Source organism: Eumetopias jubatus, unplaced genomic scaffold, assembly GCF_037043125.1.
Source record: "Eumetopias jubatus isolate StellerSeaLion01/CBP00866 unplaced genomic scaffold, mEumJub1_p1.0 scaffold_13, whole genome shotgun sequence".
Lineage (NCBI taxonomy): Eukaryota > Metazoa > Chordata > Mammalia > Carnivora > Otariidae > Eumetopias > Eumetopias jubatus.
The window spans coordinates 59,498,881-59,526,532 of NW_028274819.1; the positions used below are offsets into that span (position 1 = coordinate 59,498,881).

Below are 27,652 nucleotides of genomic sequence, written 5' to 3' on the forward strand. Positions count from 1 at the left end.
AGCTGAGCAGGGAGCTGGATGCGGGGCTCGATCCCAGGACCCTGGGATCATAACCAGAGCCGAAGGCAGACTCTTAACAACTGAGCCACCCAGGCGCCCCAAGAAGGGCATTTAAATAAGCAGGATGTAGGGGTGGGAGTGGGGATTCTGGGTGAGATCACTTTTAAGCTGAGTTTATTTATTTTTATTTTATTTTAAAAGATTTTATTTATTTATTTGTCAGAGAGAGAGAGAGAGAGAGCGCAAGCGTGCACATAAGCACGGGGAACAGGAGACAGAGGGAGAAACAGGCTTCCGGCTAAATAAGAAGCCTGATGCGGGGCTCGTTCCCAGGACTCTGGGATTATAACCTGAGCCAAAGGCAGACACTTAACCGACTGAGCCACCCAGGCGCCCCTTAAACTGAGTTTAGGTGGATGGACAGGAATTAGCTAGACAAACACATGGGGAAAGGATATTCTTCATCCACAAAGAAACACCTGTATGTTATCAGAAATTTACACACAGTTTAGGATAGCTGAAGCAAAGGGAAGTAGACGCAAATGAGTGAAAGATGAAATGAGTGTGGAAAAAGGAAACTTGGGGATGGTATTCACATAGCTGCTTTGACAAACTGGAAAGATGGTAGTGCCATTTCTCGACACAAGGAATTCAGAAGGAAAAAACAGATTGAGAGAATGATGATGAATTTCGTTTGAGCATGTTGAGCTGTTCATACAGCAACCACTGTAGAAGACAACTGGCACTTCACAGGTGGGAGCTGAGCAGAGATTCCGCATCGGAGATAGGAATTTCACACCACCATTCTTTGACGACGAATTTGTGTGGGTTTTAACCCTTGTACTTCCACACCCACAATTCTTCATTAAGATCTCCAATTCTTTAAGTCCAACATTTTTTTCTATCATCACCTACTACCCCTATTTCCTCACTCCTTGATCTATTATGACCTTCGGTACCTATCTATTTCCATCAATCGAACTTGGCAACACCCAACCCCTGGTTAATCCAAATATTCACATTCTCTGTATTGTCCCAAACAAACTAAATATTCCTACTAAACCCTCTCCACTTGCTGCTTAATTTACCTGAAATGTTCATTCCCTAGCTATACTGTTCAAGTGAGAAAACAGGTAAGGTGATAATGAAATTCCTGAGTCTTTTATACCAATAGTCTGCTAATTCATATTTCCATCAAAATAGTTAATTTTTAACATACATAATACATGAAAAGAAGAAATCTCTTTGTTTTAAGGTCCCACTATCAAGAGAATAATAGCATAAAGAACCATCATTATTCATACACATTTAGCAAATAAAGATCTCAAAGTTTCACGGTGATAGCTTCCCCATGAAATAGAGTAAAAAAAAGTGATTAACATATTTAACTCTGTTGTAGGATTAATTCTATAGTAGAAACTATACACAGTAGTTTAGAAGAATGAGAATTTGTGCTTTACAAATTCAGTTGAACAATACTTACAGAATGTCTACTATTTTTAGTAGATGCAGATATTTAGGACGTTTATAATCTACGAGACAGACGTGAGAAGAACTACGAACTGGATAAACATTAAAAATAAGAGGAATTTTTTTCTTTATGACATGAGATAGGTGAGTACTGTAAGGAGAAAAAGAGAAAAATAATTTCTACTGAGAAAAATAAGAAAGAAGTCAAGAAGAAAGCCCTCTTTTAGTTGAGCCCTGGAGGAATGAGATATGGAAAAGCAATCTAATGCTACAGGGAGGGGCATTAGAAACACAGAGGTGTGTGAAAATGCACAGCACAAATAAAATAGCCACAGGCAAAAAAACTCTCAAAAATCAAATGAGTATAAATTAACAAAGTTCAGATAAGCATCAAGTGGATGAAGAATAAGAAAGTGATATGGGATGGGAAGACAGTTTCACACTCAGTTATAAAGGATATTTCGGTCTAACTCAGGTTCACATGTTGACATTCTTACCACAGCCACTTAACAGGATGAGTACATCCTGAGTATGAATGTTTCATGGCTTCTGAGCTCAGCATCTGCACTGATGAGATGACCCAGGGGAATGATTTTAAGATTGCTCATACCAAACACAAAGCAAACAATTAATCAAATTAGAATAAAATCAGCTGGAACCCCAAGCTGATTACCCAGCCCACCCTCAAGGAAATAGCTGATTTTTTGAACAGCTAGGTTTTTGAATCTGAATAAAAGACAAGTTTAAAGAAGAAAATAAAAATGAGTAGAGACAGCCATTGCTTATTAGTTGAACACTGGTGTATATTTTTCCAGACTCTTTCATACACACACACACAGAGTAAAACCTTGAGGCACATTCTACTTCCTGGTTCATAACCACTGTTTTTCTTGTAACATGTTGTAAAGCTTTATCATCAGTTTTAATGGCTGTACAGTAATCCAATGTTTGGACGATTTCATAATTAATTTCACCCTCAGTTTATTGCTAGGGTCCATTATACCCAGTTTTAATTTTTAAGTTTCTTTGTTGAACAGTTTTTGTTGTTGTTTTTTGAAACACAAAGAATTTTAAAAAATTAATTCCAGTATAATTAACATACAGTTATGTTAGTTTCAGGTGTACAATACAGTGATTCAACACTTCCATACATCACCCATTGCTCATCACAACAAGCGCACTTCTTAATCCCCATCACCTATTTAACCCATCCCCTCACCAACCTCCCTCCCCTTGGTAACCATCAGTTTGTTCTCTATAGTTAAGAGTCTGTTGTTGAGCAGTTTTAACTATTTCTTAATATTAGTATTTCATGATTTATACTTTCTTAAAGGTTGTATTAATTTCCTAAGGTGGCCATAACATTACCACAAACTGGGTGTCTTAAAGGACAGAAATTTATTCTCTCACAGCTATAAAGGCCAAAAGTCTGAAATCAAGGTGTTGGCAGCACCATGCTCTTTCTAAGGTTCTAGGGAAGAAGTCTGCCTAGTTTCCGGTGGCTCTCAGCAATCCTTAGCATTCATTCCTCAGCATCACTCCTAACTCTGCCTCCTTCACATGGTCTTCCTTCTTTCTGTGCCTATCTCCTCCACATCTCTGAATCTAAATCTCCTTCTACTTTCTTTTATAAAGATAATAGTCATTGAATTTAGGCACATCCTAATTCACTATTTTAATGGATTAATCTGCAAAGGCCTTATTTTCAAAAAAAGGTTGTAATTCACAGTAATTGTCTTTTGGGGGGACATAATTCAAGCTACTACCAAGGTTAACTAAAAGAGAAATTTGTAGTATTTTATTCGAATAGAATAAAATTATTGAATCCTTTCATGAATCTAAGATATATGGGGTTTAGTGATCTTATTTTTGCTGTATATTTAAACATTTTGCTGTTTCATCCTAGAAATTATTTCATTGCTCATCAATTACTCCTAATTAAGTTAAAAAAGAGTAAAACATTGAAAATAGAAAATGATGGATGCCTAGGATGCATAGTGGGTAAAAGGAAGATGCAGAGTGAGAGAAATCATCACCATTATTTCATCTTACATTTTCTTATTGCGTAGTATTGTGTCATCTTTCAAACAGGTCTAAGAAAAGCCTGGAGACATGAATGTTGTAGTCTTTTTGTAGTTTTCAGAGAACACAGATGAGAACTGAGATCATCTATTTTTCACTCACAATGACAAAGAGAAGAAAAATGATAAAGATGCTTCATAAATATTAGAAACAAGCCAGGAAAAGAATGCAAAGAGACAGAGAGTAAGAATCCAGTCTCCAGTAATAATGGTAAAATTGGTGTAAGTGAAATCTCAGACTATGAGCCTACAGATAACATATCCTAAATGAATTTTCTCAAACCCAAGAACTGATAAGTGAATAAAACATTTCTAAGGGCAAAAAGGAAATACGATATTTCTATCCAATTCGTTATTCTACAGTTAGGACTTCATCATGCAATAACATGCAAGAGGAACTCGGATCATACCATTCTGCTGAAAAGGTATGTGACAATATTCTTTTATCATCTACATTTGTGCACCAAAATTTATTTGATATGGTTAACAAATGAACAAAGGCTGAAGGCAAGTATGTATACAAAAGTGTCTGGAAGAAAAAATATCATGTAGAAATGAAAAAATTAAGTGATTTGATCATTGGTGTTCACAAATCTAAAAATAGAAATGTTCTGCAATTATGAATAAAAAAAGATGGCCATCCTCTCTTCAAAATTATGCACTGTCAAATTCTCAAAAGTATTACTTTATGATGATGTGAATGCAAGAACCAGAGATAATAAGCTTGAAACTACTAAAGAAGTATTTGAAATCCAGAATCTGTATTAAGTATAGATATATTCCTGATTCATGCCGTGGCAGTTGATAAACAGTTAGCTACATTCAAAGGGCTGTGTCTATATGGGATAGTTTCAAAACCCAGAAAAGTGACGATAAAAATTGGGCTTTACCACCATCATCAAGAAAATGAAAACAAACAACCTATAGAATGGGAAAAACAAACTGTAAATCATGTATCTGATAAGGGACTTGTATCCAGAGTATATAAAGAATTCTTACAACTAAATAATAAAAGACAACCCAACTAAACAAAAAATGAATCAAGGATTTAAGTAGACATTCCTCGAAAGAAGATATCCAAATGGCCAACAGGCACACCAAAACATGTTCAACATCAGTAGTCATTAGGGAAATACAAATCAAAACCATAATGAGATGCCACTTTACACATATTAAAATGGCACAATGAAAAAGACATATAATAAGTGTTGACAAGAATAGGAGAAATTGGAACTTTTATACATTGTTGGTGGGATTGCTGTAAAATGGTACAGGCACTGTGGAAAATAGCCTGCAATTCCTCAGAGTTAAAATTACCATCTGACCCACAGGTTCCATTCCTAAGTATCTACCCAGGAGAAATGCAAACATGTTCATACAAATACTTGTACTCAAATATTCATAGTAATATTACTAATAATAGCCAAAAAGTAGAAACAACCCAAATGTCCATTATGACCTGCTGAATGGATAAACAAATGTGTTATACTCACACATAAAATGTTATTTGGCAATAAAATAAAAATGAAATACTGACACATGCTACAACATGGACAGACATTGAAAATACTATGCCAAGTAGAACAAAATATGATACACTATATATTCTATTTATATGAAATACCCAGAATGGGCAAATTTATAGAGACATAAAGTAGATAAGTGGTTGCCTAGAGTGGGAAGGAGGATGGGGTGTGACTGCTAATGGGAAGAAGTTTCTTTTTGGGTGATAAAAATATTCTTAAAAAAAAGACTATTTTTTGAGAGAGAGAGAGAAAGAGAGAAGGAAAACAAGGTGGGGGGAAGGGGCAGAGGGAGAAGTAGACTCCCCATAGAGCAGGGAGCCAGATGCGGGACTCAATCCCAGGACCCTGGGATCATGACCTGAGCTGAAGGCAGATGCTTAACCAGGCTCAGTCGAATATAAAAATATTCTTAAATTAGATTATGGTGACATTTGAACTGTGAAAATATACTAAAATCCACTGAAATGTATACTTTAAATTGGTGAATTTTATGGTAAATAAATAATCTCTCAATAAAGCAGTTTTTTAAAAATTTGGGTTTGCTAGGTTTACATTCTCATTAAAATTCTAGTGAAGTTGATTTTCACTAACCCCTTATTTTTACTTCTGCAAATTATTCGTAAGATGGTTTAAAAATATTTATTAAAAATAAGGTTCATTACCCCTAGATGGTAAATGGTGAGAACTATTTTCTTGCTATACTGAGGGCTAATCAATCTTCCTAAATGGACATTTAGATTGTTAACACTTTTTCCCTAGTATAAACAAAGTTGCTTTCAACATTTGTTTATACACCTTAACAGAGTTGTAAGATCACTCCCTTAAGAAAAATCCCTAGAAATGAAATTCTTGGTAAAAGGTATTTCTCTAGAAAGGCTGTACCAATTTATAGTTCCAAGAGCAATGTTCAAGAGGAAAGCATGTTTTATCCTGAAATATGCTTGCCTTCATAGCTTACTAAAAAAATACATAATAAGGAAAAAACACCTGTTAACAAAACACCAAAAGCAAAAAGCAAAACAAAACACAACGAATAAAAAAAGCAAAACAAAAATCATCAAAAACTCTTCCAATACATTAGGTTGAACCCTCCTCCCATTCTGGCTCTAACTGACAAGAAATGGAAAATTTTATATGACATTTCTGAATGTAGGTTTTGCAATTTAGTATATTTCCAATTCTCTCAGAATAAACATGTCATAAATTATATTTATAGGCAGAATGCAATAAAAACACAGCTTTCTCTTATTTAAAAAATGTATTTATAGCTCTGTCTGCCCAGAGGGTTTATAAGCAATAATCTCCCACCAGTGGCAAGATACCCAATGACTGAATCTTGGTTTCAAAATAACATTTTCTTTTTTTGGGGGGGTATTTATTTATTTGACAGACAGAGACACAACAAGGGAGGGAACACAAGCAGAGGGAGTGGGAGAAGGAGAAGCAGGCTTCCTGGAGCAGGGAGCCCAATGCGGGGCTTGATCCCAGAACCCTGGGATCATGACCTGAGCCGAAGGCAAATGCCCAACAACTGAGCCACACAGGCGCCCCTCAAAATAACATTTTCCAATACAAGGAACCAAGTCTCTTTGGAGAAATGGCTGCTTCAAGGGCCAGGGCAGGGAAAATAAAAAATAAGCCTAGGATAACTGCTAGAACTTGGAAGCAACCAAGGTGTCCCTCAGTAGGTGAATGGATAAACTGTGGTACATCCAGATAATGGAATATTATTCGGAAATGAGCTACCAAGCCATGAAAAGACATGGTAGAACCTTAAATGTATACTACACTAATTGAAAGAAGACGATCTGAAAAGGGAACCTACTATATGATTCCAACTATATGACATTCTGAAAAAGGCAAACTTTGGAGACAGTAAAAAGACCAGTGTTTGCTAGGGGGTTAAGAGGGAGGGAGTGATGAACAGAGAGAGCACAGAGGATTTTTAGGGCAGTGAAACTATTCTATGTGATAGTATAATGGTGGATACGTGTCATCATTACACATTCATCCAAAACTACAAAACGTACATCACCAAAAGTGAACCCTAATGTAAACTACGCACTTTGAGTATTAATATGTGTCAGTGTAGGTTCACTGATCATAAAAAATAAATATATAAAACAAATAAATAAATAAATATGGGCTATCTCACAGTACCAGAGAATAAGGAAATACTCAAAAAACAAAAGGATAAGGGCATGTCAAAAGGATACTACAAGAGTTAATCTGAATGAGTTCCCAATAGTGAAAACTAAAACAGCTGGAGCAACAAAATACATAACATAAAACTAGAGTATAACCCAACCTATAAAATAAATATAAGAGTCCATCCTGATATAAATGATTAAAAAAAATAAGGGTGAAGAAACAACAAATCTTCCATACAGAACAATTCCAAATACTCTCCCCTCCAGGAGGCGATGCTTAATTCCATCTCAAGCTCCCCAACCCCTTGCTCCCACCTCCAATGAAGGTGGGCTAGACCCAGAGACTTACTTCTAAAGGACAAAGAAAGGGAAAAATAGTACATTTTCAGTGGAGAATATCAGCAAACACTATCTAATCCAAGTAATAAAGGTTAATATCACCATCTGAATAGCATATACCCCCGGATGATGGACCTCTATGGTATGTATTCTTTCCAAAAACCCATATAACTCCAGTTGAAACATGAGAAAAACATCAGACAAATCCAGATTGGGATACAATCTACAGGTCATGAAAAACAAGGAAAGACTGAGAAATTCGTACAGAATAGAAGAGATTGGGGAAAACATGACAGCTAAAAGTAATGTGGTACCCTGAACTGGACCCTGGAAGAAGAAAGAAGGCACTGGTGGAAAATGAGAAATCCAAATAAAGTCTGGAATGTAGTTAACAGCAATGTACTAACAATGGGTTCTTAGTTTTGACAAAACGTACCATGGCAATGTACGATATTTACAATGGGGGACACTGGGCAAGAGGTGTATATAAAAAGTCTGCACTGTCTTTGCAACTTTTATATATTCAAAAATTACTCAAAAATAGAAAATTTATTAAAAACAACTACCAAATTAAACTTTAAAATGGAGCGATAAAACCACTGACCCAATATAGATATCCTTTTGGAAAAATGTTAAACTTCTAAATTTAACTACATTTACTCCATTTTGAAAATCTGTTAAATACAATTAAAGAAAATGCTGAAGGAAGACTAACAGTTTCTTACTGGAGATTAAATCAGGCATTAATCTGAAACATGAGGTACTGCATATTAATAATCCTATAACTATGCATATTCCACTAGACACATTTGACTAACATTATTAGAAATACTTCAAAACACATTAAAAAAATACAGAACCTCATATTCTGCAAAGTCAATCTGTAAAATTTCACTGTACACTGTGTTCTGTGGTGCACTGCACTTTACTGGGAAAGAAGGAACATATTTAATCTACTAGTGGTATTATAATGGCAAACACTTGGTAAACTTACACCTTTCACACATATTATGACACTTCTGAGGGGAAGGTACTTTGCCTCTAACTTTATACATTAAAAAAATGAATACCAAAAATTTAAGAAGATTATCTAAAACTTGGATATAAGGCCAAAAGGTAGACAGACAGTGTGCCCTTTCAATGGAATATGGGGACAAAGACTCATCCAAAGGTTAATTACTTATGAGAATTTACTTTGCTCCATTATTCCATTTACTACTGAATTAAATATCCCAGATTAAGTAAAGTTACATGTTAACTTATAAATTTCTGTCTAGTAGAGTTGCAAATCATTTTTGTCAGGTAGAAGAGAAAATTCCAAAGGTTAAGGTTATTGATCTGTAGGACATTAATGAGTTTGTAACTAATCTAGCAATCTTTTTTTTTAAACTATAAAAATTTTTTTATGTTCTGTTAATCACCATACATTACATCATTAGTTTTTTTAATTAATTTTTTTATTGTTATGTTAATCACCATATATTACATCATTAGTTTTTGGTGCAGTGTTCCATGATTCATTGTTTGCATATAACACCCAGTGCTCCATTCAGTACGTGCCCTCTTTAATACCCATCACCAGGCTAACCCATCTCCCCACCCCCGTCCCCTCTAGAACCCTGTTTGTTTCTCAGGTCCATCATCTCTCATGGTTCGTCTCCCCCTCCAAATTCCCCTCCTTCATTTTTCCCTTCCTGCTATCTTTTTTTGTTTGTTTGTTTAACATATAATGTATTATTCGTTTCAGAGGTACAGATCTGTGATTCAACAGTCTTGTACAATTCACAGCACTCACCATAGCACATACCCTCCCCAATGTCTATCACCCAGCCACCCCATCCCTCCCACCCCCCACCACTCCAGCAACCCTCAGTTTGTTTCCTGAGATTAAGAATTCCTCATATCAGTGAGGTCATATGATACATGTCTTTCTCTGACTGACTTATTTCACTCAGCATAACATCCTCCAGTTCCATCCACGTCGTTGCAAATGGCAAGATCTCATTCCTTTTGATGGCTGCATAATATTCCATTGTGTATATATACCACCTCTTCTTTATCCATTCATCTGTAAATGGACATCTTGGCTCTTTCCACAGTTTGGCTATTGTGGACATTGCTGCTATAAACATCGGGGCGCATGTACCCCTTCAGATCACTACATTTGTATATTTGGGGTAAATACCCAGTAGTGCAATTGCTGGGTTGAAGGGTATCTCTATTTTAAACTTTTTGAGGAACCTTCATACTGTTTTCCAGAGTGGCTGCACCAGCTTGCATTCCTACCAACAGTGTAGGAGGGTTCCCCTTTCTCTGCATCCCTGCCAACATCTGTTGTTTCCTGACTTCTTAATTTTAGCTATTCTGACTGGTGTGAGGTGGTATCTCATTGAGGTTTTGATTTGGATTTCCCTGATGCCGAGCGATGTTGAGCACATTTTCATGTGTCTGTTGGCCATTTGGATGTCTTCTTTGGAAAAATGTCTGTTCATGTCTTCTGCCCATTTCTTGATTTGACCATTTGTTCTTTGGGTGTTGAATTTGATAAGTTCTTTATAGATTTTGGGTACTAGCTCTTTATCTGATATGTCATTTGCAAATATCTTCTCCCATTCTGTTGGTTGTCTTTTGGTTTTGTTGACTGTTTCTTTTGCTGTGCAAAAGCTTTTTATCTTGATGAAGTCCCAATAGTTTATTTTTGCCCTTGCTTCCCTTGCCTTTGGCAATGTTTCTACGAAGAATGTGCTGCAGCTGAGGTTGAAGAGGTTGCTGCCTGTGTTCTCTGGGATTGTGATGGACTCCTGTCTCACATTGAGGTCTTTCAACCATTTGGAGTCTATTTTTGTGTGTGGTGTAAGGAAATGGTCCAGTTTCATTCTTCTGCATGTGGCTGTCCAATTTTCCCAACACCATTTCTTGAAGAGACTATCTTTTTTCCATTGGACATTCTTTCCTGCTTTGTTGAAGATTAGTGGAACATAGAGTTGAGGGTCCATTTCTGGGCTCTCTATTCTGTTCCATTGATCTATGTGTCTGTTTTTGTGCCAGTACCATACTGTCTTGATGATGACAGCTTTGTAATAGAGCTGGAAGTCTGGAATTGTGATGCCAGCAGCTTTGCTTTTCATTTTCAATATTCCTCTGACTATTCGGGGTCTTTTATGGTTCCATACAGATTTTAGGATTATTTGTTCCATTTCTTTGAAAAAAGTGGATGGTACTTTGATAGGTATTGCATTAAATGTGTAGATTGCTCTAGGTAGCACTGACATCTTCACAATATTTGTTCTTCCAATCCACGAGCATGGAACGTTTTTCCATTTCTTTGTGTCTTCCTCAATTTTTTCATGAGTATTTTATAGTTTTCTGAGTACAGATTCTTTGCCTCTTTCGTTAGATTTATTCCTAGGTATCTTATGGTTTGGGTGAAATTATAAATGGGATCGACTCCTTAATTTCTCTTTCTTCTGTCTTGTTGTTGGTGTATGGAAATGCCACTGATTTCTGTGGACTGATTTTATATCCTGCCACTTTACTGAATTCCTGTATGAGTTCTAGCAGTTCTGGGGTGGAGTCTTTTGGGTTTTCCACATAAAGTATCATATCATCTGCAAAGAGTGAGAGTTTGACTTCTTCTTTGCCAATTCGGATGCCTTTTATTTCTTTTTGTTGTCTGACTGCTGTGGCTAGGACTTCTAAACTATGCTGGACAGCAGTGGTGATAGTGGACATCCCTGCTGTATTCCTGACCTTAGGGGGAAAGCTCTCAGTTTTTCCACATTGAGAATGATATTCGCTGTGGGTTTTTCATAGATGGCTTTTATGATATTGAGGTATATACCCTCTATCCCTATACTCTGAAGAGTTTTGATCAAGAAAGGATGCTGTACTTTGTCAAATGCTTTTTCTGCATCTATTGAGAGGATAATATAGTTCTTGTTCTTTTATTAATGTATTGCATCACGTTGATTGATTTGCAGATGTGGAACCAACCTTGCAGCCCAGGGATAAATCCCACTCGGTCATGGTGAATAATCCTTTTAATATACTGTTGGATCCTGGGCGCCTGGGTGGTTCAGTTGGTTAAGCGACTGCCTTCAGCTCAGGTCATGATCCTGGAGTCCCGGGATCGAGTCCCATATCGGGCTTCCTGCTCAGCAGGGAGTCTGCTTCTCCCTCTGACCCTCTTCCCTCTCGTGCTTTCTATCTCTCATTCTCTCTCTCTCTGAAATAAATAAATAAAATCTTTAAAAAATATATACCATTGGATCCTACTGGCTAGTATTTTGGTGAGATTTTTTGCATCCATGTTCATCAAGGATACTGGTCTGTAATTCTTTTTGATGGAGTCTTTGTCTGGTTTGGGGATCAAGGTAATGCTGGCCTCATAAAACAAGTTTGGAAGTTTTCCTTCCATTTCTGTTTTTTGGAACAGTTTCAGAAGAACAAGTATTAATTCTTCTTGAAATGCTTGGTGAAATTCCCCTGGGAAGCTATCTGGCCCTGGGCTTCTATTTCTTGGGAGATTTTTGATGACTGCTTCAATTTCCTCAGTGGTTATAGGTCTGTTCAGGTTTTCTACTTCTTCCTGGTTCAGTTTTGGTAGTTGATACATCTCTAGGAATGCATCCATTTCTTCCAGGCTATCTAATTTGCTGGCATAGAGTTGCTCATAATATGTTCTTATAATTGTTTGTATTTCTTTGGTGTTGGTTGTGATCTCTCCTCTTTCATTCATGATTTTATTTATTTGGGGCATTTCTTTTTTCTTTTTGGTAAGTTTGGCCAGGGGTTTATCAATTTTGTTAATTCTTTCAAAGAACCAGCTCCTAATTTCGTTGATCTGTTCTACTGTTCTTTTGGTTTCTATTTCATTGATTTCTGCTCTGATCTTTATTATTTCTCTTCTCTTGCTGGGTTTAGGCTTTTTGCTGTTCTTTCTCCAGCTCCATTAGGTATAGGGTTAGGTTGTGTATTTGAGAAAAAGGCTTGTATTGCTATATACTTTCCTGTTAGGATCACCTTTGCTGCACCCCAAAGATTTTGAACAGTTGTGTTTTCATTTTCATTTGTTTCCATGAATTTTTTTAATTCTTCTTTAATTTCCTGGTTGACCCATTCATTCTTTAGTAGGATGCTCTTTAGCCTCCATGTATGTGAGTTCTTTCCGACTTTCCTCTTGTGATTGAGTTCTAGTTTCAAAGCATTGTGGTGTGAAAATATGCAGGGAACAATCCCAATCTTTTGGTACTGGTTGAGACCTGATTTGTGACCTAGGATGTGAGACCTATTCTGGAGAATGTTCCATGGGCACTAGAGAAGAATGTGTATTCTCTTGCTTTGGGATGGAATGTTCTGAATATATCTGTGAAGTCCATTTGGTCCAGTGTGTCATTTAAAGTCTTTATTTCCTTGTTGATCATTTGCTTAGATGATCTGTCCATTTCAGTTGGGGCAGGTGTTAAAGTCCCCTACTATTACTGTATTGCTGTCAATGTGTTTCTTTGATTTTTTATTAATTGTCTTATATAATTGGCTACTCCCATGTTAGGGGCATAGATGTTTACAACTGTCATATCTTCTTGTTGGGTAGACACTTTAAGTAGGATATAGTGTCCTTCCTCATCTCTTATTGTAGTCTTTGGTTTAAAATGTAATTTGTCTGATATAAGGATTGGCACCCCAGCTTTCTTTTGGTGTCCATTAGCATGGTAAATGGTTTTCCACCCCCTCACTTTCAATCTGAGGGTGTCTTTGGTCTAAAATGAGTCTCTTGCAGACAGCATACTGATGGGTCTTGTTTTTTTATCCAATCTGATACCCCGTGTCTTTTGATTGCGGCATTTAGCCCATTTACATTCAGGGTAACTATTGAAAGATATGAATTTAGTGCCATTGTACTGCCTGTAAGGTGACTGTTACTGTATATTGTCTGTGTTCCTTTCTGGTCTATGTTACTTTCAGGCTCTCTCTTTGCTTAGAGGACCCCTTTCAATATCTCTTGTAGGGCTGGTTTCATGTTTGCAAATTCCTTAGTTGTTTGTCCTGGAAGCTTTTTATATCTCCTTCTATTTTCAATGACAGACTAGCTGGATATAGTATTCTTGGCTGCATATTTTTCTCATTTAGTGCTCTGAATATATCATGCCAGTCCTTTCAGGCCTGTCAGGTCTCTGCGGATAGGTCTATTGCCAATCCAATGTTTCTACCATTGTAGGTTACAGATCTCTTCTCCCGAGCTGCTTTCAGGATTTTCTCTTTGTCTGTGAGACTCGTAAGTTTTACTATTAGATGTCGGGGTGTTGACCTATTTTTATTGATTTTGAGGGGGGTTCTCTGTGCCTCCTGGATTTTGATGCCTGTTTCCTTCCCCAAATTAGGGAAGTTCTCTGCTATAATTTCCTCCAATATACCTTCTGCCCCCCCCTCTTTTTTCTTCTTCTGGGATCCCAATTATTTTAATATTGTTTCGTCTTATGGTATCACTTATCTCTCAAATTCTGCCCTTGTGATCCAGTAGTTGTTGATCTCTCTTTTCCTCAGCTTCTTTATGTTCCATCATTTGGTCTTCTATATCGCTAATTCTCTCTTCTGCCTCATTTATCCTAGCCATTAGAGCTTCCATTTTTTTATTGCACCTCATTAATAGCCTTTTTGATTTTGACTTGGCTAGATTTTAGTTCTTTTATTTCTCCAGAAAGGGTTTCTCTAATATCTTCCATGCTTTTTTCAAGCCCAGCTAGTATCTTTAAAATCATCATTCTGAACCCTACTTCCGACATCTTACTAATGTCTGTATTGATTAGGTCCCTGGCAGTCGGTACTGCCTCTTGTTCCTTTTGTTGAGGTGATTTTGTCCATCTTGTCATTTTGTCCAGAGGAGAATAGATGAATGAGAGAACAAAATGCTAACAGGGTAACAACAAATCCAGAAAAATATACACTAAACAAATCAGAAGAGACCTGAAACCGGGGGAAAAGAAAGGGAAAGAAAGAAAAAAGAAAAAGATAAACAAACAACAACAACAACAACAAAAAGAATATGATCAAATATGATCAGGCTGGTGCACAGATCAGTGCCACACACCAGATTTTGGGTGTATTTTGGTCTGTTAGAAGAAAGTGCCTCCCAAAATTTTCAAGAAAGAAAAGCTTATGTATGTACAAAAATAAGGGTAAATACAATGAAGGGATGGAATATGACTGTAAAAATGAAAATTATAGAAGATTTTATAAAAGGAATTGATAAGATAAGAAGTTGGTTGAAAAAAGAAAGAAGAGGATTTAAAAAAAAAGGAGAGAATGTGAGCAGGCAGGAGACTAGAACAAAGCATACACTAGAGATTTAGGGTATATTTTCGTCTGTTAGAAGAAACTATATTCCAAAATTTTAAAGAGAGAACAACATATATATACCAAAAATAAGGTTAACTACTATGAAGGGATAGAATATGACTCTAAAAATGAAAAAAAATATTTTTTTTTAAAAAAGTGATTGGTAAGATGTTGGTTGAAAAAGGGAAAAAGAAAAATTAAAAAAAAAATAACTTTGAAAGACTAAAGAGTCATGGGAAAAATGCCATGAATTCTATGTGCAGTATTCCCCTAGCGCTGGAATTCTGCCGTTCTCATTGATCGGTAAACTTGGTCTTTGGCTGTTCTTGCTGATCTTCTGGGGGAGGGGCCTGTTGCCATGGTTCTTAGGTGTCTTTGCCGAGGCGGAATTGCCCCACCCTTGCCGGATCCTGGCTAAGTCATCTGCTCGGGTTTGCTCTCGGGAGCTTTTGTTCCCTGCAAGCTTTCCGTACAGCTTTGGAGGACGAGAGTGAAAATGGCAGCCTCTCAATCTCCGCCCCGAGGAGCCGAGAACTTGGGGCCCTGCTCCTTAGTGAGCCCCCAGAGAAAATCAGTTACTCTCGTCTTCCCATCTCTGGTCGCACTCCGTGCTCACCCGGCCTGTGACCAAGCGTTTCTATCTCTGGCACCCAACCCCATGTGGAGTCTCCAAACCCAGCAGGTCCCTGCAGTGCGCTCCCGCACCGCTCCTCTGGGGGCGGGGGGGAAGGGGAGTCTCCCCGGATTTGCCACTTGTTGGGTCCCTGCTGGAAGAGCAGTGGCCCGACTGTGCCGCAGATCACGGTTTATGGCAACCCCAAGCTGAGAGCCCATTCCTTGGCTCCGTCTCTGCAGCCGGCTTCCCTGCTCCGATACCTGGGAGCTCTGCCGCACTCAGGCACCCCCGGTCTTTCTGTGACCCCGAGGGTCCTGAGACCACACTGTCCCAGCGAGGGTTCCATCCCCCTGCTTAGCCACTGGAGCGACGTCCCTCAGCGGACCCAACTTCTAAAAGTTCCGATTTTGTGCCCTGCTGTTCTATCACTTGCCAGTAGCGGCTGACGTCACCTATCTTCCCGAATATCACCTCCGATTCCCTTCTCCGCACGTCCTACCTTCCAGAAGGTGGTCGCTTTTCTGTTCAGAGAGTTGCTGCTATTCTTTTCTTTGATCTCCTGTTGAGTTCATAGGTGTTCAGAATGGTTTGATCCCTATCTAGCTGAATTCCAGGGACCAGACGAAATTTAGGTACCCTACTCCTCTGCCATCTTGCTCCTCCCCCTAACCTAGCAATCTTATTCTAAAATTTCCTTATTAAATTGCCTATGAATACACAGCTCTTCAAATGCTCTCTAAACTAGTCTTACTACTTTACTTGCTCCCTTAGTAACTAATGAATTGAATAAAATATTTGATACATGTTCACTTCATACTTGTATGAGTCATGATTTTAATTTCTTAAAATTATGCTTTGAAAGGCATAAGGAACTTTCCATGACATGCCTGACATGACCTTTTCTACCCACCACTCTGCAAATCCTATAGTCTCACAGAGCTATTACAAAGGTAAGTTTTTTGCACAGTATGTTGATAATATTGTCAATTATCTTCTTATTGGAATTATCAAATAACAGTCTCAAAGATAAATCAGAAAAGAATCTAAGTATATGTTATTTTCAAGACCATGTGATCTGACTTCTAAGACTTTCTAATTTGTTACATGTCACTCCTGATGCTTCTGTGAGTTAATTTTCTTTACTTAAACTAATTACTTAAAAAAGTGTTTCTTCCATCTGTTTCAGGTACCTATTTTTTTTTAAATGCAAAGAGCTAATACTTGGTTCAGATGTGAACTATAACTGCCTTTACTTTCATAAACATGATTAATTTACTTAAATTTTGATTACATATTTTGAGATTTAAGAAAAAAGAGATTAGCAAAAAAAAAAAATCACAACTTCAACTTTCTAGTGTTACCTTTTTCACTAAAACCTAAAGTCTAGCCTAATGTGATTTTAGGCAGAAACTTGGTTATTGTCAAGTCTAAATGCACCTTGGTGAATTCAAGTGAACTAATTGTAAACACTAATTTCAATTTTTAGGTTTTAGCATTGGGAAAGAAAGCATTATTTCACTCCCACCCAATCCACAATCAGTAGTCCATTAAGGCAAAAGAGAAAAGCAAATTCCGTACCCTGACATCACTTCTAGGTGAAGTTGTCCCGAAACAGTTAAGAAAGCAGGAACACTGAAGAAATTCTTCTCAGGCACCTTAATTTTGCTTGAAGGCTGCAAATGAAAAACATGAGCCACAAAAAGCTATGAGATATTTTGTTCTGCTTTCACATCCACATATGTGCCACAACTAAAAATCACAATGTAATTAAATATATGTGAGGACAGGTCATTGTCATGAAAATAAAGGCAGTTCTCAGTACACTCCTAAAAGAGAAAATGCCTGCTTAGAAAGTGCTAAGGTCAAGGATATTTGCTTTGCATTTTCAAAACATACAAACAAAGGACAAAGTACTTTTGTCACAAGATATAGTTCTCCCTAAAAAGTGATTCTGATTGAGAGACAAGCCAAGGAAAGAGATTATGAATTAAAATTTTTAAATGTGAAGAATAATCTCTTAAAATTCTGACCTATGATTGAAATTTGATTTTCTCAAGGGAATAGCCTCTAGAACATGTGTTGTCATATTAAATTCTTAATATTTTTAATGCAGATTTTTATAAGTACATTATAAACTTTTACATACATTAATTTAACTTCCCCCAGAACTCAGAAGAGCAGAACTCTATCTTTAAAAGATATGGGAAGCAATTAATTTAAACATTTTTTATAAACTTGCAATATAGATAAGGTGATTATTCCAGCTGAAACAGGTAGGAAACAGGCCAGCCAACATTTATAACAAGCTAAAAAATTATTTGGGGGTCAAACGCAATTTATCTACTTTACTTTTTTAAAAAGATTATATGTTTATTTGACAGAGAAAGAGAGCATAAGCAGGGGGAGCAGCAGAGCAAGAGGGATCAATACCCGAGTCGAAGGCAGACGCTTAACAGACTCTGAGCCACCGAGGTGCCCCAGAAACACAATTTAAATAGTATAATTAAGAAAGCTCCTGGATCCAGGTATGACTATTATACTCACTTTTTTGGATGAAAGTTAATTTCCCTACTCTTGTATTTCAAATTGTGCGTTTATTTGAAAGTATTTTAGTGTAACAGTGCCGTTACTATAAAAGCAACAAAGCCAATTTTAAATACATAACAGAAAACATGAGACTCCTTTTAAGAGACTTAGTATCAAATACTGAATTATAGAAACACATGAAATGAAGTCATCTTATTTAATTGCATTGGTTCTAAAAATATTGCATAGCATATACAGGCATATATGTTTATGAATGAGAAATCTAGTGTAAAAATTACAAATTGAAATCATTCATTTATTTTGTAATTGCCTGTTATTTTTCAAACTTACTTTGATAGTGGTCCTAAATGTCCTATCACTGCTTTTTAAAAATCCATCTTTGAATCCCATATTCACTGAAAGGATACTGTTTCCAAGGACTCAAGTACACAAGACTAAAATATTTGCCTTGACCTGTATTTGGATTTCCAAAATAAAAAAATATGTTCTCTGTAGTTCCTCACTATTTACTAAATAATTATGTTTCAAATAAGGCCCAGCACATTTATAAGAATATTATATTTTCTCCTTTCCTTCACCTCTTTAGTCTATAATTTGTATTGGTGTTCTATCTTGACTTCTCCTAAAGTGATTTCTCTCATTTCTTGTGCATTTAAAGTCTAGTCTTTATGACTACATTTTAGTCTTTCATTTATTAGCATTTGTACAAAATGGAATCTGATCCTCTTACATCTATTTTTTTTAAGACTTTATTTATTTATTTGACAGAGACACAGCAAGAGAGAGGGAACACAAGCAGGGGGAGTGGGAGAGGGAGAAGCAGGCTTCCCACTGAGCAGGGAGCCCGATGCGGGGCTCAATCCCAGGACTCTGGGATCATGACCTGAGCTAAAGGCAGATGCTTAACGACTGAGCCACCCAGGCGCCCCCCTTCTTACATCTGTTAAATCCAACTTATTTAAATAGGTATAAACTATCACTACTTCATCATGCCTTCCAATGTCATACACACTTACATACTAAAATAAGTACTACATTTTAAAAATTACTTCCTCTTCTCCTTTATATTACAATTTATGCATTACATTGATTTTTTAAGACTTCTGAATGAATTAAGTTATATTATCTATACATTTTATTTCGGAATATTAAAGGGACATTATGAAATACTTTAAAAAGTAATTGCTGAGAGTGGTGTCAGTAAACATAGTGAGATAGGTAGCTCTGAAGGACTGTCCCTCCACAGAAAAACTGAAAATAATGAGTAAAAATTGTCAGAATCAACTGTGGGAATTGTGGAAAATAGTCAAAGGTTTCTTTTTTTTTTTTTAAATGTCATTATTTTAAAATTTTATTATGTTACGTTAATCACCATACATTACATCATTAGTTTTTGATGTAGAATTCCATGATTCATTATTTGCGTATAACACCCGGTGCTCCATTCAATACGTGCCCTCTTTAATACCCATCATCAGGCTACCCCATCCTCCCACCCCCCTCCCCTCTAGAACCCTCAGTTTGTTTCTCAGAGTCCATAGTCTCTCATGGTTCGTCTCCCCCTCCAACTTCCCCTCCTTCATTTTTCCCTTCCTACTATCTCCTCTTTTTTTAACATATAATGTATTATTTGTTTCAGAGGTACAGGTCTGGGATTCAACAGTCTTACACAACTCACAGGGCTCACCATAGCACATACCCTCTGCAATGTCTATCACCCAGCCACCCCATCCTTCCCACCCCCCACCACTCCAGCAAACTTCAGTTTGTTTCCTGAGATTAATTGTGTAAGACTGTTGAATCACAGATCTGTACTTCTGAAACAAATAACGCAACATATTTTAAGAAAAAAGAAAAAGAAGACAGCAGGAGAGGAAGAATGAAGGGGAGTAAGTCAGAGGGGGAGACGAACCAGGAGAGATGATGGACTCTGAAAAACAAACTGAGGTTTCTAGAGGGGAGGAGGGTAGGGGGATGGGTTAGCCTGGTGATGGGTATTAAAGAGGGCACATTCTGCATGGAGCACAGGGTGTTATGAACAAACAATGAATCATGGAACACTACACCAAAACAAATGATGTAATATATGGTGATTAACATAACAATAAAAAATAAAAAAAAGAATTCCTCATATCAGTGAGGTCATATGATACATGTCTTTCTCTGACTGACTTATTTCGCTCAGCATAATACCCTCCAGTTCCATCCATGTGGTTGCAAATGGCAAGATTTCATTCCTTTTGGTGGCTACATAATATTCCATCATTGTATGTGCACTCCGATGTTCATAGCAGCAATGTCCACAATAGCCAAACTATGGAAAGAGCCAAGATGTCCATCGAAAGATAAATGGATAAAGAAGAAGTGGTATATATATATATACACTGGGTGTTATACGCAAACAATGAATCATGGAACGCTACATCAAAAACTAATGATGTGATGTATGGTGATTAACATAATAAAAAATAAAGTCATAAAAAAAGAATTAAGATATTTTCAGCATCTAAAATTGACAAGTGATTAATGGACAGGACATATGAGGACCATGTGACAAGAAAACAAGAAAGAAAATAAGCTGCTCCCCAACTGGACAAGGGATATGAAAAGAGATTTACAAAAAAAAAGAAAATTCAAATGCCTAAGATGTATGAGGAAACACTCAAATTCACTATAAACTAAAGAAATTCAAGTGAAAATAAGGCATTTTAAGAAGAATTCATTACAGATACCAGATTGACAAAGATTACAAAGTTATTTAATGTCAAGTGTAGGTGCAGATTCAGGGTATGGCAGGCAGATATCTAAGACATGCCCAAGATTCTCAGCCCCTGGTTTATTCAACCACTAAGCCAGGTACTGCCATGAAGGATTTTGCAACTAAAGCTCCAAATCAGTGAGCACAGGCAGTAATCTCTCTGACATCAGCTGTAGTAACATTTTTCTACATGTTTCCTGAGGCAAAGGAAATAAGCAAAAATAAACTATTGGGACTATATCAAAATAAAAACCTTCTGAACAATGAAGGAAACACAAAACTAAAAGGTAACCTACTGAATGGGAGAAGATATTTGCAAATGATGTATCCAATAAAGGGTTAGTATCCAAAATCATATAAAGGACTTGTACAACTTAACACCCAAAAAACGAAGGAGCTGATTAAAAAATGGGCAGAAGACACAAATAGACATTTCTCCAAAGAACACATTCAGATGGGCGACAGAAACATAAAAAGATGCTCAACATCACTAATCAGGGAAATACAAATCAAAACTACAATGAGATATCACCTCACACCTGTGAGAATGGCTAAACTAAAAAATACAAGAAACAACAGGTGCCAATGAGGATGTGGAGAAAAAGGAAACCCTCTCTTGGGAATGCAAACTGGTATAGCCACTGTGGAAAACAGTATGGAGGTTCCTCAAAAAATTAAAAATAGAACTACCCTACGATGCAGTAACTGGGCTATGGGGTATTTACCTAAAAAATGCATAAAAATACTAATTCAAAGGGATACATGCATCCCTATGTTTATTGCAGCATTATTTACAATAGCTAAACTATGGAAGCAGCCCAAGTGTTCATCAACACATGAGTGGATAAAGATAACATGGGAGATATACATATATATCTATGTATATGAGAATATTATTCAGCCATAAAAAAGAATGAAATCTTGCTATTTGCAACAACATGGACAAAGCTACAGAGTATAATGCTAAGTGAAATAAGCTGGAGAAAAATACCATATGATCTCACTCATATGCAGAATTCAAGAAACAAAACAAACAAGAAAAGGAAAAGAAAAAAAGAGAGAGGTAAATCAATAAACAGATTCTTAACTACAGAGAACAAGCTGATGTTTACTAGAGGGTAGATGGGTGAATTGGGGATGGGGATTAAAGACTATACTTACCATGATGAAAAAAATAAAAAAAAATGAACAAAAAAATAAGGTGAGATGATACTTATTTGTCCTACCTTACAGTTTATTTATTAAAAGATCCAAAAAAAATGAAAAAATAAAATAAAGTTCCAAATCAGATGCCCTCAAGATTTTAGAGATTTTCTGGATATTCCCAACCTAACCACATGAACCCTTTAAAAGCAGAAATGTTTTCTACAGATGGCTGCAGAAGTGGAAGTCAGAGATTTGAAGCAGGAGAAGGATTCAACAAGCTGTCGTTGGCTTGAAGATGGAGAAGGCCACATGTAAAGGTGCTCAGGACAGTTCCTAGGAGCTGAGAGCAAACTGGCCAACAGTCAGCAACAAGATGGGAACTTCAATCATAGAACTGCAAGGAACCGAATTTGGCTGATAGCAGAAACGAGTAAGAGAGAGAATGTCCAACTCCAGAGGAGAATGCAACTGGCACACACATTGCTTTCAGCCTTGTGAGACCATGAGTGGAGAACCCAGCTACACCATCCTGGACTAATGATATACAGAACTGAGTAATAACAAGTATTGTTTGACGTCACTAGGTTTAGGGCAATTTGTTACAAAGTCATAGAAAACTTGAGGCACCTAGGTGGCTCAGTCAGTTAACTGTCTGCCTTCAGCTCAGGTCATGATCTCAGGGTCCTGGGATCCAGCCCCACATCAGGCTCCCTGCTCAGCGGGGAGTCGGCTTCTCCCTCTCTCTCTGCTGCTCCCCCCCGTTCGTGCTCTCATGTGCATGACCTATCTCTCTTTCAAATGAATAAAAAATCTTAAAAAAATAAATTTCTAACAAAGTCATAGAAAACTAATTCATAGGAAAACTGGAACCCTTTCATAAAGTCATATAGTACACTGGTACTACTATTCTGGAGAACTTCATGAAATTAAAAACACATATACCCTATGACCTAGGAATTCCACTCCTGGATATATATTCCAGAGAAATTTTTCTACAAGTCCATTACGGAATATGTTTAAGACTATTTATTGCAGTACTTTTTTTCTGGGTGTAACTTAGAACTGGACAACTTAAGAGTCCTTAACTAGAAGAATCAGTCAGGAAAATGTAGCAAATACCACTGAATCTTTTGTAGCAGTGAGAAGCAACAAATAAATGTACCTACATGGACAGAATTTCAACAGAGTTATTAAATATGACCAATGATATGGTAGCAATGTTGACCAATGATGTGGTAACAAAAACTGACAAAAATAGTGGCTTGAAAAGGATGCTTGTGCATTTCCATATTCTTTCTTGGACCTATGCCACCAAAGAGATCATGCCCTGATGAACATGATAGAGAAATCTGAGAGACATGTGTGGCTATCCTTGATTGACCAGCTCCCAGCCAAACCATCAGCTAACCAAGTCCAACAGAGATCAGAATCATCCAAATGACCTGTAGACTCAAGGGAAAGAATAAATGGTTTTGTTACATAGTAATATGATATGAGTGCCTTGCAAAGACCAATAACAGTGTTTAATTATGCTTAATTCAACTTTGTATTCCTGAGGTTAAAAGAATACACATTGATATATACACATTTACAGAAACAACCTTAGCCAATATGCACTAAACACTTACTATGTGCCACGCATTGTGCTAAAGAGTTTACAAGCAACCTAATAAACTACTAGTATTCCCACTTAATAGAGGAAAAAATTGAGACAAAGAGGTTATTAATTTAACTTGCCTAATGTGATGCACAATATGAATCACAGTGGTCTGGCAAGAATCTCTCTAACCACAATGTGATAGTGCTACACAATATTTTCAGGATTCACAAGAAATAACAATGGTTAATTCTGGGGAAGGACAGCAGATCATTAGGGAACAAAGGTGGGATGAATCCTTCTGTACTTTTAAATTAGTACCTTTTGAACCGTGAACTATATTACCTGTTCAAAAAATACATTTTAAACAATATATTATTTTTGAAGTACAATCTGAGGTACTATTAGCAAATACTCAAATGGTATATGGGTTTTATTCCATGTATTCTTTTTTATTTATTTTTATTTATTTTATCTTTTTAAAGACTTTATTTGAAAGAGAGAGAGAGAGAGAGAGAGCACAAGTGTGGGGGAAGGGAGAGGGACAAGCAGATTCCCCACTGAGCAAGGAGCCTGATGTGGAGCTTGATCCCAGGGCCCTGGGATCACGACCTGAGCCGAAGGCAGATGCTTAACCGACTGAGCCAACCAGTGCCCCTCATGTATTCTTTCTTAAAAAATATGTTTTTTGACACAAGCAGATTTCATTTAGTATTATAATTATTAATTTTTTCTTTTTAAAGTAAGCTCTACGCCCAGCATGGGGCTTGCACTCATGACCCTGAGATCAAGAGTTGCATGCTCTACTGACTGAGCCAGCCCGATGCCCCATTCCCCATGTGTTCTTTATCACAGAAACGCTCACGATTTTATCTTTTGTCCTACAGTGGCACAGATTCCTTTGATCGGCACCAATAAAAAATTTAAAACCAAGAACAAAGCATGGAACAAAGTCAAAATACCAAGAGAATATAGGTGGTTCTACTGTGCTACCTGTAATAAAAACACAGTTGGGTGAAGGCCAAGAGAAGAAAAGGCCAAATGATCGCTGAATTCTTTGAGTAGGGAATGAGTTTATCTATCTTGGTATGCTAAGCACCTATCACAGTGCCAGAGACCAGTAGCTGTTCCATAAATGCTTGTTGACCAAGAGTGAGTCAAGGTGAACAGAGGGAGTCAGCCATCAGAAATCAGAAGAGCCCAAAGTCTGATAAAGAAGCAAGGAAAGCACAAAAAGCATATGCAGCATATTTAGCCGTAAAAGCTTCTAGCAGTGTCACAGCTTTGCTGTCTAAAAGCTACCTGCAGTGCACTTGTAGGGGTATGTTTGTTTTCCAACACAGGTACTGAGAAGCAGAAAGTATTTCTTATGTTAACTCTTATAAAACTATAATGCTTGTAATTAATACTCTGTTATTTCCTGGTAGATCTGTAAATAGGTGTTTACTGTTTCTTTAGTGTCACCATCATCCTAACATCTACAAGAATTTTTAAAAATACAAAAGGTAGAGGATGTATTTTGAATATGTGGTTGTAAGTTTAAAGTAGCTTAAAGAAAATTTTTCATTTTCCTCACAGAAATAAATTGCATGCCTACTATGACTCTATCTTCCTCCTATCCACTCCCACTCACAAACACATAATTTGCAGACATCCTTTATAATTAAATACCATTTTTGGCTAAATATAAAAAAACATATACTCTCTCGCCCACCTTCCGAACACCATCTAATTCTGACATCTATTCAAACAGGAAAATTTGGAAAAGATAGGATACTATCATCAATATAATCTGATCACTGAAAAAAAAAAATCTCTTCTATTTCACCTGTTTTTGCATTCTCATGGATGTGGCTCACTCAGTTCTAAGGAAGGTATTTATCTATATACTCTCTTAGACAACCTTTACTCTCTAAATCACCCTCAGTCACCTCTGGGACTGCTTCCTTATTTCCTTCTTTCTTTATGCTTATAAGTCTTAAAATTACCCAAATTTATATCAAGCACTATGAGAGTCATAAGGTTTAAAATAAAAATTAAACATAACACTAAAAATTGCAGGTTTTATTTATTTTTAAAAGTTTCTGAAGCAAAATATTGAGCTGGGTGACATTTGCTTGTTATTTTCTATGCTTTTCTAGTATGTTTAAAATTATTTAAAAAACCACAGATCAATATTTACAGCTCTTAAAATGTCCAACGTATGACTGCATGATCCCTGTGTCAATACTTCTTATTCTCCTATTTTCTTCAAGGATAAAATAGTTTCTTATTCAATTTTACCATTTTTGTTTTGCTTAATTACCAGTGTTTTATAAGTTGTCATTAAAAGTTACAGTATTTTACCTACATGATGCATTAAATAGTCTTATGGCTGCCCTGTGAATATAATTATTACATATTTCTGTAAAGGAAAATGAGTTCTAAGATCCAAATAACCACCTTAAAAATAAACTTTCTAAATCTCTGAATATGATATTTCTGCTGTATCTTTAAAAAAGAAAACAACTAAATTAAGTGTAATTAACGAAAACAGAAAGTACTTTATGCACTATCAAAATACCATAATAGCAAAAATCAGTAAAGATGTGGCAAGTAACGAGATACCAACCATTCTTCCCGATTTATGTTCAAATATTTTTCACAATGAATGAATGCTCTGATTCTAAAAATTTATTTCATGTACAGTACTTCAAAAAGTGTCTTTATATTCTTGTCTGACTCCTGATCTCAACTCAGGTCTAGATCTCAGAGTTGTGAGTTTGAGCCCCATATTGGGCTCCATGTTGAAAAAATTTAAAATACATAGAAATATAAAAAAAAAGTCTTTATATTCTGTTATATTTTATTATTTCTCCCAAATAAAATACCCAGAGATTGAAAGAAATATGTTAAGACTAGATGGATTATGTACCATAATTCTAAGAATCATGGAAATTACTACTGATGTGCTGGCAATGCTAGAAATTACCACAGCATTATTATCCCAAAATTGCTGGGGGAAAAACATATATTCACATCACACCATCTGCCACCATGTAAGTAAAATTCTGCAACTTATTTCTGGTTAATACAATTATATGGCTATGAAGTTGACCTAGTAACACTTACTTCAATGATTTGAGATACTATCTTTGTAGTATAACTTGGGTCTATTTCTGAGCTTTAAGTTCTATCCGCTGGTTTATTTATGCACCAATAACACTATTTTTTAAAGTTTTTTAAAAATGAAATTTAGATTTATGTATTTACTTTAGAGAGAGAGAGAGCATGTGCGTGCATGAGCGGGGGGGGAGGGGCAGAGGGAGTGAGAGAATCCTCAAGCAGACTCTCTATGAAGCACAGAGCCCAACGCAGGGCTCAATTCCAGGACCGTGAGATCATGAGCAGAGCCAAAATCAAGAGTTGGCCGCTCAATTGACTGACCCACCCAAGTGCCCCTAACACACTAATTTAGAGGCTTTAAAGCATATTTTAATTTCTGGTTATTCCATCATTTTTTAAACTTATTATTTTTTAAGTTTTAATTTATATTCCAATTAGTTAACAGTGTAATATTAGTCTCAGGTATACAATGTAGTGATTCGACACTTCCATAGACCAATCAGTGCTCATCACAACAAGTATACTCCCCATCACCTATTTAACCCATCCCCCTACCCACCTTCCTTCTGGTAACCACCAGTTTGTTCTCTATAGCTAAGTCTGTTTCTTGGTTTGCCTCTCTCTTTTTTTCCCCCTTTGATCATTTGTTTTCTTAAAATCCACATGAGTGAGATCATATGGTATTTGCCTTTCTCTGACTTATTTCACTTAGCATTATACTCTCTAGTTCCATTCATGTCATTACAAATGGCAAGATTTCAATTTTTTATGGTTGAGTAATATTCCATTGTGTATGTACATGCATACACCCCCCCATTTTCTTTATCCATTCATCAACTGATGGACATTTGGGCTGTTTCCATAATTTGTCTATTGTAGATAATGCTGCTATAAACATCTGGGTGCGTGTATACTTCTGAATTAGTATTTTTGTATTCTTTGGGTAAATACCCAGTAATGAGATTGCTGGATCATAGGGTAG

The 27,652-nt window shown here is 36.6% G+C and overlaps 1 protein-coding gene across 1 annotated transcript in view; it reads right to left on the reverse strand.

Annotated features, from left to right (window-relative positions):
• NARS2 (asparaginyl-tRNA synthetase 2, mitochondrial) overlaps positions 1–27,652 on the reverse strand; it is a 130,770-nt gene that overhangs the window by 57,168 nt on the left and 45,950 nt on the right. Inside the window, exon 6 of the mRNA XM_028116070.2 lies at positions 17,096–17,190. Within this exon, the coding sequence (XP_027971871.1) occupies positions 17,096–17,190 (95 nt within the window). The remainder of the gene's footprint in view (positions 1–17,095; positions 17,191–27,652) is intronic.